This window comes from Monodelphis domestica, chromosome 1 (assembly GCF_027887165.1).
Source record: "Monodelphis domestica isolate mMonDom1 chromosome 1, mMonDom1.pri, whole genome shotgun sequence".
NCBI classification, from domain to species: domain Eukaryota; kingdom Metazoa; phylum Chordata; class Mammalia; order Didelphimorphia; family Didelphidae; genus Monodelphis; species Monodelphis domestica.
Window position 1 is genome coordinate 477,489,721 of NC_077227.1, and position 13,030 is coordinate 477,502,750.

General features: G+C 36.9%; 2 protein-coding genes across 6 annotated transcripts in view; one reads left to right on the forward strand and one right to left on the reverse strand.

Annotated features, from left to right (window-relative positions):
- NOXA1 (NADPH oxidase activator 1) overlaps positions 1-13,030 on the reverse strand; it is a 49,624-nt gene that overhangs the window by 23,250 nt on the left and 13,344 nt on the right. Inside the window, exons 4-5 of the mRNA XM_056817211.1 lie at positions 8,216-8,298; positions 6,443-6,551 (exon numbers count right to left, since the gene is read on the reverse strand). Coding sequence (XP_056673189.1) covers positions 6,443-6,551; positions 8,216-8,298 — 192 coding nt within the window. The remainder of the gene's footprint in view (positions 1-6,442; positions 6,552-8,215; positions 8,299-13,030) is intronic.
- Positions 410-13,030, forward strand: part of EXD3 (exonuclease 3'-5' domain containing 3) — a 490,105-nt gene continuing 477,484 nt past the window's right edge. For 4 of the 5 annotated variants that reach the window (XM_056812745.1, XM_056812746.1, XM_056812748.1 and 1 more), the window contains exon 1: positions 410-543. The gene's annotated coding sequence lies outside the window, so the exon portion shown is untranslated. The remainder of the gene's footprint in view (positions 544-13,030) is intronic. The other variant, XM_056812747.1, reaches the window with a different exon arrangement.

Genomic DNA, 13,030 nt, shown 5'->3' on the forward strand with positions numbered 1-13,030 from the left:
CTTTTCCTCTAAAGTCATCTTGTATTCACTTTGTATGCTATATGGGTATTATAAACCATTTACATATATATACAAATGTACTTGCATATGTACCTCCATATGCATTTAAGGCATATCTATAAATTTAATATCCATTAAGGGAATTATAATGATAATGACTTTCCTGTGAACATTTTGAAAAAAACCTATCTCTTGCCCTTCTGTGTAGAAGTAGTGGTCTATGGCTGTTGGATAGTGCACCTTCTATCAGACTCAGAAAATGTGTAGGTTGGTTTTGCTGAACTGAAGAAATGTATCTCCCTTCTTTTGTCTGAGAAGTGGGGAATTGTGGGTATAGAATGTTGCATGTATTGTTAGGTGTCATTACTTCACCTTTTCTCTGTCACAAAGGACAGAGAAATATTACTCTGTGATAGGGTTTGGGTTATAACTAGAAATGACTCTGTAGGAAGTGATTTGCCCAGGGTCACGTAGTCAGTATGTATCAGAGGCAGGACTTGAAAGAAGACAAACTTAAAAGAAGAGAACTGCTGAGTTTATCAGGTAGGCTGGTATTATTAGAGGACAGATGGATATGCGAGTAGTTTGTGCCTTGTTTTCCCCACAGCTCCTGGCATAGGGTTAGGCACATAGGAGGCATAAGAAATGCTCACTGAATTGAACTGAATGTTGTCCTTTGTGCTTTATAAGTAAAGAAAACAACCATGCTGCATAGGGACAGGGCAAGATTTGACATTCAGCTGTGTCACTGCTATAAAGAGCAGAGACAGTGGTTGCAGTCGGGCCCTGGAGCTTGCTTGGATGATTTCAAGGACTTTTAAAATTAAGCATCCAGAGCTGAGCCCTGTTTATATAACATGTACTTTGAGCTGTTTTTGCTTGTAATAGGAGGAGCCTACAGTGTTGGGGCTCTGGTAAACAGATAAGAGACCCCTACCCACCTCCCCAGGTTACATTCCATAAGGGAAGCATTCAACTAGGATCACTTTTTAATATTACTTTTATAAATATACATATTTTCAATACCAGGAAATTCTGCTCGTTATATTCTCTAAGTATTTGTAAATAATAAAGTCCCACTTTAGGACCCACAAATGCTTTGTACCAGCTGTGATGGTTGGCACTTATACTCTCCATCCCTGCCTAACTGCTTTGCCCTTTTTTTGGACCCCACTTTTTTCTAGTCTTCACTTTCCTTTCTGTTCCTCTAACCAAAACATACTAAAAAAGATCTCTCTCAGCCCCAAAGAGAAAAATTTGATAAAGCAGAAGTCTGAGTAGGTGCTGACTATATCACATCGGTTTTTGGACTTTAGCCCCTTGAAAGGTCAAGAATAGGGCAGTTCCCTATGCCCTGCATATTGCCCAATAATTTTTTGTGAACCATGAGGAGGAATGCTGGTTAATGTTTCAGCAGAAAAGAATCATTAGCAGATCATGATTCAAAGTTTTATTTACCTTCCAATTATATTCTTATTAACCTTAAGAGAGACAAAGACAAGAAAGTGAAATGTAAGATGCATAAAATTCCAATACATGTGCACACAGACGGCTTAATAACAGACATTTGTTAAGTGCTTGTGCTTAGAGGCTCATGCTCATCCCTGAGATAATGCAAGGATAAGAGAGGGTCCTTGCTTCAACAGGGTTTGGAGCCCAACAGCGGCAAGACACTAATAATAGAGTGACGAGACATCATATTACCTGATAAGTATAGCAAAGACATAAAATAAAGTGCTATATGAGAACTGGGAGGGGGAAGAGAAACTTTTGAGGAGTATCAGAGGTTTCTTGGAAGAGATAGCATTTCAATTACACTTTAAAAGATAAGCAGGAATTCAGCTGGTAAACAAATGAGGAGTCAGGACATCTGAGGCAAAAGAAACAGCCAAAAGCAAAGGAAGAGATAGAGCCATCACCGGTTTGCACAAATAGGGTTTTGTCCCAGGCATGGCTGAATTTAGAGGGTATAAACAGGCTCAATAGGCACTGTGGATGGGATAAGGTTATGGACCTTCTAATAAAAACTGGGGAGGATGATATGAGCTGAGTAGAATAGTATTCAATACTCTGGGCTTTGCCCCTCCACCATGGTTGACAAGTTAGAAATTATTACCATCCCTTTATTATTGGAATTGCCATGATTATTATTCTTACTTAGCCCCAGGAAAAATAGATGAGAGCAACATGCTTGCAGGGTTAATACAGATGTCCCACTTTGTCCCCCCAGGATATTACCAGGAGAGCCCACTTATAAAATTAAAACTAAGGATTCTTATATATCCACTTATATAGTACCCTCTTGTCTAGGCATAAAAACTTCTGGCAAATCTGTGCTCTGAATTCCCTAACCTATATCTGGGTCATGTTGATTCTACCCACTGATCCTGCCCTTAGCAACAGTGTTTCGTTGACTATCTCCCTAGGCTTCCTGTCTATTGTTAGGTTCCATGGAAACAAGTATGTTGAGAATGAAACTGTGTGCCAAGTAGATGTGTGATCATGAGGGTATAAAATAAAGCCAGGCCTCAGTCAAAGTGGAGCAGTTTATCCTGTGAAACCAATGCTGCGGGTTGAATGTGAAAGCTGTGTCCCATCCATCATTTCGCTGACACTGTCCCACCTCCAAGACCCCATCCCCTGTGGGAGGCTGGCCCACCCCACAGCAAATAAGTATTTAAAAGATGATGTTATCCTTTCTTTTACAGCCAAACTCATAGAAAAAAACTCTCTAGTTTCTTCCCACTCCCTTCTTAAGGCTTTGCAATATGCTTCCAACACTCCCACTCAAAAGAAACTGATCTCTCCAAGTTGTCAAAGAAAGTCTTGACTGCTAAAATTCATGGTCTTTTCTTGGTCCTTCTTCCTTGTGTTCTCTGCAACTGAACTGTCCTCTTGGTCTCCTTTGCTGGATCATTAGCTCCCACTCTACCTTGGGGTATACTGAGGTATTCTTGGTATTCTTCTCCTTAAGCATTCTTCTCTTTTCTTTCTATATCTTCTCTCTTCCTCAATGATCCTTTCTCTCCCTCAATGATCTTATCACATCGCATTTGTTGATGACTCAGAGATATATTATCTAGTTCTAATTTGGGGTCCCCCTTGCCCCCAGTTCCAGATTCCCATCACCAACTAATTATCTGATAAATATCTCCAATTAGACATTTTTTAGGCATCTCAAATTCAGCTCATCCAAAATTCATTCTTTTTCTTCTATTCCACCTGCCCAAACTTTCTTATTTCTGTTGAGAGTTCAATTACCCTTCTGATCAGCCAGGCTTGCAACCATGATATCATCCTCTACTTGTTTTCATTCCTTAACTGCCATGGTGCCAAGTTTTGTTGCTTCTAATTTTATAACATTTCTTATATCTATCCCCTTTTCTCTACTCATATATGATGAGTCATAGATGAATGAAAGCATCTTTATTCAGACGGTTATAACTTCTCATCCTTAATATTGTGATAATCTCCTTTAATGCCCCACTTCAATGTCCTCCTTTCTCTTAAATATCTTCCACATGGTTGCCAAACTTATCTTCCCAAAAGAAGGCTTTTAAAGTCTTTCACAATCTGACTCCAGTCTACTTTCTAGATTTATTTCACATTTTGTCCCTTTAGGGAGTCCATCCAAACTGACCTAGTTACTGTTAAACAATTGTAACAGGTTGACCCCTGAACCTAGAAGGTATGTCCTCTTCACTTCCATCGTTAGAATCAATAGCTTTCTTCAAGGCTCTACTCATGGACTACCTGCTAGAAGAAGTCATTAAATGTATATACTTATCTATTTATACATACAACACAGACATAGAGAAGCAGTAAGGTAGGACAGTGAACAGAGCACTGGGCTTGGAATCAGAAAGACTCATCTTCATGAGTTCAAATCTGCTTCAGACACTCCCTAGTTGTGTGATCTTAGACGAGTCACTTAACCTTGTTTACCTGAGTTTATCTATAAAATAAACTAGAGAAGGAAATGGTAAACCACTCTAATATCTTGGCCAAGAAAACCCCAAATGGAGTCATGGAGACTTGGACATGAATGAACAACACCTCTCCCTCTCCTTCCCCACCCCAACCCCTATTCCATATCCAGTAGAATATGAGAAGAGGGATGGCAGGGAAATTTTTTTCTTTGTGTCTTTAAGTCCTTATCACAGAACCTTATTGCAGTTACTTAATAAAATGTTTGTTTGAGAAAGTCAAAGACAAAAAAGTTTCCTTTAGATACTAAAATATCCAAAGCAGCAGTTTTTTTTTGTGTGTGTGTGTAGGTGTAATAATTGGAATAATTCTTTTTTTTATAAACCCTTACCTTCTGTCTAATCTACTCTAAGGCAGAAGAGTGGTAAGGGCTAGGCAACTAGAATTAAGTGATTTGCCTAAGGTCACACAGGTAGGAAGTATCTGAGGTCATATTTGAACCTAGGACTTCTAGCCTCCAGGCTTGGCTGTCTTTCCACTAAGTCCCCTAGTTGCCAAGGGTACAAAGAATTGGAAACAAAGTAGATACCCACTGACTAGGTGAGGGCTAAACAAATTATGGTTTGTAAATTTAATAGAATATTGTGTTTGCTCAGTCATGTCTGACTCTTTGTGATCCCCTGGACCAGGAGTCAGTTTTCTTGGCAAATATATTAGAATGATTTGCCATTTAGTTCTCCAATAGATTAAGGAAAACAGAGGTTAAGTGACTTGCCCAGTGTCACACAGCTAGTAAGTGTCTGAAACTGGATTTGAACTCAGGTCTTCCTGACTCCAGGTCCAGCATTTTATTCTCTGAGCCAACTAGTTGCACCAAAAAAATATTATTTCACCATAAAAATGATGATAAAGAGAAGCATAGGGGTTCAGGAAGGAGACATAAGAATTTTTACAAAGTGAAGTAAGCAGAACCAGGAAAACAACATATATAATGACTGTACCAATGTAAATGGAAAGCAAAAAACAAAACAAAACAAAACAAACTGAAGCTAAACACTATGTAATTAAAATGATCAAGCTTGGCTTAAAGAAGAAACAAGAAAAGATCCATTCCTTTTTTCTTAGAATAGATTGGAGGCTTTGGGTATGAAATTCTATATAGTCTATCAAACAGTTGAAATATTGGTTAGATTTATTGAACTGATTTTAAAATATTTTATTTTATTTGTTTTTAAATTTTATTTTTATTATCATACAAAACACACTTCCATATTGTTCATTGTTGTAAGAGCACATTCGTACAAAAACAAAGTTAACTATACTGATGTGAAAGATAGTATGCTTTGATCCACATCCATCTGACTCAACAGTTCTTTCTCTGGAGGTGGATAGCATTTCACATTATCTTTTAAGATATTTTAAAAATCATTTGTGACAAGGGATGATTGCTGGAAGAGACTGAGGAGAGAAATGCTTTGCTTGACTGAATATGTATAATATATATCAAAGTTTTTCCTTCTCAAGGAGGGAACAAGATGGAGAGAATTTGGAACTCAAAAAAATTTGAAAACAAATGTTGAAAATTATTTTTACATGTAATTGGAAAAAAATACTCGGAAAAGAACAATAAATTCCCTAGGGTCTCCCTATTATCCCTAAAGTTTATACTCTTCTGCATGACACTCAAGGCCTTCCATAATTTGTTAATGCCTTACTTGTTAATGCCTTACTCATTTTATGCCTTAGCAAAACTATTCTCTGCTCTGCCCTTGGAATGCCTACTACATTCTTATCTGAAACTATAACTAAGAATTTTTGTGCCTGGAATAAATAAGGAAAGGAGCCCACAGTTGGAGGGTGGGAGTAGTAGAAACAGACTCTGGGGCACTAGCAGATTTTGGGCCCTGGGGAAGGAATCATTTCTATAGAACACTGTTTCCAAACCAATCCAACAAGTACTTAAAAATTTTTATATTCTAAAATAAATAATAATAATATTCTAATAATAATTAATTATATATTATATTATATATAAATAAATAATAATTATTATTATATAAATATTACACACATAAATATATATAAATAATTATATATATAAAATAATTAATAATAATAAAATATTCTAATAATAATATTCTAAAATAAATAAAATAATAAAAAAATAAAATTAAAACTCTTATTTTTATATCAAAATGGGGATAATAATAATATTTTCTTCACTGGGTTGTTGTGAGGATAAGATGAGTTAACATGTGCAAAGTGTTTCAAAACCCTTAAAAGCAATATATAAACACTAGAGGAGGATGAGGATGAACTTTCTTCCTATCTCAAATCCTTACAGCAGGACTACTCCAAATCATTTGGGGGCTATCCAGAAGCAATTTGCACACAACTTTGGACTGTAACCCTTGGAAGGATATATAGAAACAGACTCAGGTCTTGGATATCTTTGTGCTATTCAATAATGATATGTCATAATTGGCACAGCAATTTCTCTTCTTCTAACACTTACTTCCCAAGCTTGTAGCTTGTACCGTAGACCCAGTTGCTTATAGTCAATGAAGGTATTGTTTCTCAGGTTGGTCAAGGCCAGATCATAATCAGAAAGAGCTTCTGAGAATCTGTGGTCAAAAAGAGAATCAATTACAACTCAAAAGTTACTAGAAATGTACAGAAGTTCTATGATTGGACCCTTAGTTGCATGTGAAGGGCTTTGAAAGTAAAGGTAGGATTCTTGAACTTGACTTTCAGAACAACAGGGAGCCACAGTAGGACCCCAAGGACAAAGGTGGCAAAATTGGTATGGTAGGAGAAAGAGATGGCCTTAGCATTAAGCAAAGCTGGAGGCTGATGGGGGAAGGTAGGTGGCTCAATGGATTGATTCTAAGATGGAAGCTGTAGGCTGAGAACAAAAAATCATAGTTCAGATGAGGCTGTATAATTCTAGAGGCAGATAGATATATAAGAGAAGTGATGATTAAAGGGTAAAGGACCAAATATAGAGAGAGGTACATTGAATTCCACCTTGTTGCAGTGAAAAACTATTCCAGATTCCTTCTGGATTGATACCCTCAACATTTTTTCTAGAACTACCTACTAGTAGGACAAAAGTACTTTCCAACTAGGTGGTGCGGTGCCCTTCACATTTAACTTCTTATCCACTTTACCTTCTCCTGCCATAGGTGTCTGAACTGAAGAATTTAAGGGGCACCTGCATCCTAGGCTAAAGGTCTCTGTGGGATTTTTTTTCCTTCTCCCTAACATTCCTTTAGAACCACATTGTACTTCCTTGTTGGATATTACTTCTTCAAAAGATTCCTGATTCATCAATTTGGGAATTTTCTCTACCAACTCAGATTAAAATGCCTTCCTGAAATAACCCCAATAATTCATCCCTCAGTGGCTAACTTTCTGGGCATAAGCCTCTCCCTACTTGGGCCAATCCTCAAACAATAGATACACAGTCCATTGTGGGTCCCATATTAGAAACCACCTCAGTTTGGTGTGAACTGTCAGAGCTTATGTTGTCTGGGAATAGGCTTGAAGGTCCCAAGTCACCTCTAGGTCACAAAAAAGGTTAGGACATTAAAAGATAGTACTCCACAGGCTATTTTAAATATAATCTCAATTTGGAAAAGCAGTCTGGGTTAGGAGGAGGGAGAAAGGAGAAAGGGGACAGGAATTGTATACAGAAACATGCTAGCTCAAGGAGAGGTAGAAAGGCAGGTGAATCTTTGTTTTAAAAAGCAACTGTTAAGGGGCAGCTATGTAGCATAGTGGAGAGAGTGTCAGGCTGGGGTTAGGAGGTCCTTGGTTCAAATCTGGCCTCAGACCCTTCCTAGCTGTGTGACCGTGGGCAAGTCACTTAACCTCAATTGCCTAGACCTTATAGCTCTTCTGCCTTGGAACTAAGTATTGATTCTAAGATGGAAGGTAAAGATTTTGGATTGAACTGAATGATTGTCTATATCTTTATTTTTATTTTATATATGTCATGTTTATACCATATTCATTTCCAAACCCCTAATTATAAAACCTTCCCTTGGAACAAGGACAAATAGTAAAAGATTGTGATGTTGTTTTAGAGTCACTTTACACACTGATCTACATCAATAAGTCTGGTAAGCACTGAAAGAACAGAGAGAAACCACAGTCATCACCATAACTAACAGAGTGGTATGTAAGATCGGGAGTCTTTGAAAAGTGAGAGATGAGGAGAAGCAAAATCAAGATACGTTGGGAACAATAGGCTGTAAGAAAAGAAACAAGGAGACTTTGTACTCACCTAGCTAGTTGAAAGTGAACCACACCTCGAAGGAAGAATCCCACAGCCATACAAGGGTCCTTGACCACTGTTTGATCCAATGCCTAAGGATCAAAGATAAGGCATCAAAATGCTGAGCTCCACAAAATAGCTGCTTTGTTTTCATATACTTGTAAATATACCATGACATAGTATGTTTTAAAAATAAAGGAATCAATTTTCTCAAATACTCCTTAATACAGCTGCCCTGCTTTGATATGGTGGTAAATATAGCATGGCATATGTAGAAAATAATGGAACCAATTTCCCTAAAATACACACAGAAACCAATCTCCTATATATAGATTATATGGAGAAAACATCATAAGGTAATTTCAGAATTGTGCACAATTCTGTGGGTACTCCCTCCAATGATGCACATATTCTATGTCTTCTTAACTTGTACAACTTAATCTTTGATAGTAGGTCTACCCAGAATGCTTGGGATCCTCTTCTAGGTCCTTGACATCATTTAAAAAATGCAGTACTTGGTCTGTTCATTGGTTATACTTTACTTTTGCTACAGGATCAGTCACCTTTCTTTTTCCCATTGTACATCTTTTTTATGAAGTCATTTTTCTTTTTTAAAAAATGACTTATCAATATATTTTGTTTTTTATTTGTATTAAAGCCCCTGTAATTTTGCAGTGTGTGTGAATAGTCTCAATCCCCCTCCCATAGAAGCCTCTCTTATAACAAATAAAACATTTAAGCAAAACCAACCAATGGAGTGACCAAGTGACCAGGTATGACAGTGTATGCAATATGATTTCAGCACTTCTCTACTAAGAGGAGGGAAGTATATTTCTCATTAAAAATGGGTTTACACTAATGTGTTTTATAATTCTTTTTTGCTAACATGCTGCAGTTTAAAGTATGTGTGAGTTTTAACCTTCAAATTCATCAGATTTTATCAGTACTAGTAGTTCTGTTTTCAACTTAATAGACTTTATTTACTTCTCCTCATTTGCACATCTATTTCTCAGACACTCCCTTCATAACATCAAGGGGATGCTTAAAAAAACACAATATTGGAACCATTTATCACTTGTTTAAAGTGACAAATTGAATAAAGCAAGTGTAATTGATCACTTTTCCAGACTCACGATTTCTAGCAGCAACCAGTTAAATAAACAAGCCAGTTAGTTGAGGAAAATGTCAATAAAAATCTGACTCAACTAATTTGATATCTATTGATTGTTATAACTTAGGGGAGGCAGAATGATATTATGAAAAGAGTACTGCCTGGGTTTCAGGAGATCATTTAAAGATTGAGTATGACTTTGGACAAATTACTTCATCTCTCTGAGATTCCCTTTCCCTATTTACAAAATGAGAGTTCCACTAAAATCTTCTCTAAGGTACCTTAAAGATCTAAAATTCTATGAAATTGCATATGCTGTAAGGATTGAGGATATGTTATAAGTACTGAGGAAATTTGGAGGAAAAAGAAGTAAAAATTGAATAGGTTGCTTTGGCAAGATGAGTTTTGAGTTAGATCTTAAATAATAGATATGGATTGATGGAGAACATAAAGATGGGTATTTCGGGCTCAAGGAGAATGGCAGGCTCAAAGATAGATACAGAAATATGATATAATTAAGGGAGAGCAAGCAGATGAATTTGGGAAGAGTGGAGGGACAATGTTGAGGAGATAAGACTAGAAAGGAAAGGTGGTGGGGTATTAAATGCTAGGTTGAGAATTTAGATTCTACACTTATAAGCAATAGGGAGCCATTGTAGGTTCTGAGGTTGTTGTTCCTCCTTTGCTTTGAAGAGGACCATGTTATCATGGTGCAATATCTTGACTTATGTGTGAATTGGATTTAAGTGAGGCATGAAAAGGTGAAAGAATGTGTTAATGAAAATTCTGTCATTAACTCTGGTGAGAGGTGATAAGAACCTGAATAGAAGAAATTCTAAAGAAAGAATGTATTTAGGGGAAATGAAAGGATCTGGATGGATAGACTGACTCACTTAATACTCCTGTGTAGCAGTCTTCCCCACAAGGCTCACTCCTCTGTATATGTCCTTTAGTTCATCCTTCCTCTTTAGCAGTTTGCAATCTCAATCATTCCCCACCTCTCTAATCTTCGATATCTACTGATTCTTTCTCTACTGCCTTCAAACTCCCATTCCTAAAAAACTTCCTCTAGATTCTTCCATTGCCTTAAATTCCTACAGATCTCCTCCATTCCTCCACCAGACTCCTAGAAAAACTGTTGATTCTTGCTTCCTCCACTTCCTTTTCTCTCATTTACCTCTCAACCTGTTTTTTTTTTAACCTCTCAAAATTTACCTCTCAAAAAGCAATCTGGCTTTTCACCTCATCACTCAACAGAAATTTTCGAAAAGTGACACTGGTCTCTTAATTGGCAAATTTGATGAATTTTTTTTAGACTTTATCCTTCTCTACTTATCTGCTGCATTTAACACTGCTGATGCCCTCTCCTCCTAGATACTCTCTTCTCTCTAATGTTTTGTGACACTATCCTCTTCACCTCTCCTCCTACCTGTCTAACTGCTTTGTCTCAGTCTACTTTGTTCATCAACCCATTCACTTCCCCTAACTGGGCTGTCCCCCATGGTTCTGTCCTAAGTCCTCTTTTCTTTTCTTTTTAAAAAAAATTTTATTTAGTCAATTTAGAACATTATTCCTGGGTTATAAGAATCATATTCTTTCCCACCCTCACCTCCCCCACCCCTTCCCATAGCCCATGCACAATTCAACTGGCTATTACATGTATCCTTGATCAGAACCTATTTCCATGTTGTTGATGTTTGCACTAGGATGATCATTTAGAGTCTCCATCCCCAATCATATCCCTTCGACCCATGTAATCAAGCAGTTGTTTTTCTTCGGTGTTTCTACTCCCACAGTTTTTCCTCTCAATGTGGACAGTGTTCTTTCTTGTAGATCCCTCTGAGTTGTTCAGGATCACTACATTGCCACTAATGGAGAAGTCCATTACTTTTGATGATCCACAGTGTATCAGTCTCTGTGTATAATGTTCTTTTGGTTCTGCTCCTCTCACTGTGCATCAATTCCTGGAGGTTGTTCCAGTTCACATGGAATTCCTCTAGTTTATTATTCCTTTGAGCACAATAGTATTCCATCACCAACATATACCACAATTTGGTCAGCCATTCCCCAATTGAAGGGCATCCCCTCATTTTCCAATTTTTTGCCACCACAAAGAGCTTAGCTATGAATATTCTTGTACATATTGTTTTCCTTATTCTCTCTTTGGGGTACAAACCCAGCAGTGCTATGGCTGGATCAAAGGGCAGACAGTCTTTTATTGCCCTTTGGGCATAGTTCCAAATTGCCCTCCAGAATGTTTGGATCAATTTACAACTCCACCAACAATGCATTAATGTCCCAACTTTCCCCCATCCCCTCCAGCATTCATTACTTTCCTTTGCTGTCATGTTAGACAATCTGCTAGGTGTGGGGTGATACCTCAAAGTTGTTTTGATTTGCATCTCTCTGATTATAAGAGATTTAGAACACTTTTTCATGTGCTTATTAATGGTTTTGATTTCTTTGACTGAAAATTGCTTATTCATGTCCCTTGCCCATTTATCAATTGGAGAATGGCTTGATTTTTTTTGTACAATTGATTTAGTTCTTTATAAATTTGAGTAATTAGACCTTTGTCAGAGGTTTTTGTTATGAAGATTGTTTCCCAATTTGTTACTTCCCTTCTAATTTTGGTTGCATTGGTTTTGTTTGTACAAATCCTTTTTAATTTGATGTAATCAAAATTATTTTACATTCTGTGATTTTTTTCTAACTCTTGCTTGGTCTTAAAATCTTTCCTTTCCCAAACATCTGACATGTATACTATTCTGTGTTCACCTAATTTGCTTATAGTTTCTTTATATTCAAGTCATTCACCCATTTTGAGTTTATCTTGGTGTTGGCTGTGAGATGTTGATTCAAACTTAATCTCTCCCATACTGTCTTCCAATTTCCCCAGCAGTTTTTACCAAATAGTGGATTTTGGTCCCAAAAGCTGGGATCTTTGAACTTATCATAGACTGTCTTGCTGAGGTCACTTACCCCAACTCTATTCCACTGATCCTCCTTTCTGTCTCTTAGCCAGTACCATATTGTTTTGATGACCACTGCTTTATAGTATAGTTTAAGATCTGGTACTGCTAGACTACCTTCCTTCACATTTTTTTCATTATTTCCCTGGATATCCTTGATCTTTTGTTCTTCCAAATGAACTTTGTTATGGTTTTTTCCTAATGTAGTAAAAAAGTTTTTTGGTAGTTCAATGGGTATGGCACTAAATAAGTAAATTAATTTGTGTAGGATTGTCATTTTAATTTTGTTAGCTTGTCCTACCCATGAGCAATTGATGTTTTTCCAATTGTTTAGATCTAGTTTTAATTGTGTGGAGAGTGTTTGTAGTTGTGTTCATATAGTTCCTGTGTTTGTCTCGGCAGATAGATTCCCAAGTATTTTATATTGTCTAGGTTGATTTTAAATAGAATTTCTCTTTCTAATTCTTGCTGCTGAAATGTGTTGGAAATATATAGAAATGCTGATGATTTATATGGGTTTATTTTGTATCCTGCAACTTTGTTAAAGTTGTTGATTATTTCGACTAGCTTTTTAATTGATTCTCTAGGATTCTTTAAGTAGACCACCATATCATCTTCAAAGAGTGATACCTTGGTCTCCTCATTGCCAATTTTAATACCTTCAATTTCTTTTTCCTTCTCTAATTGCTACTGCTAATGTTTCTAGTACAATGTTAAATAATAGAGGTGATAATGGGCATC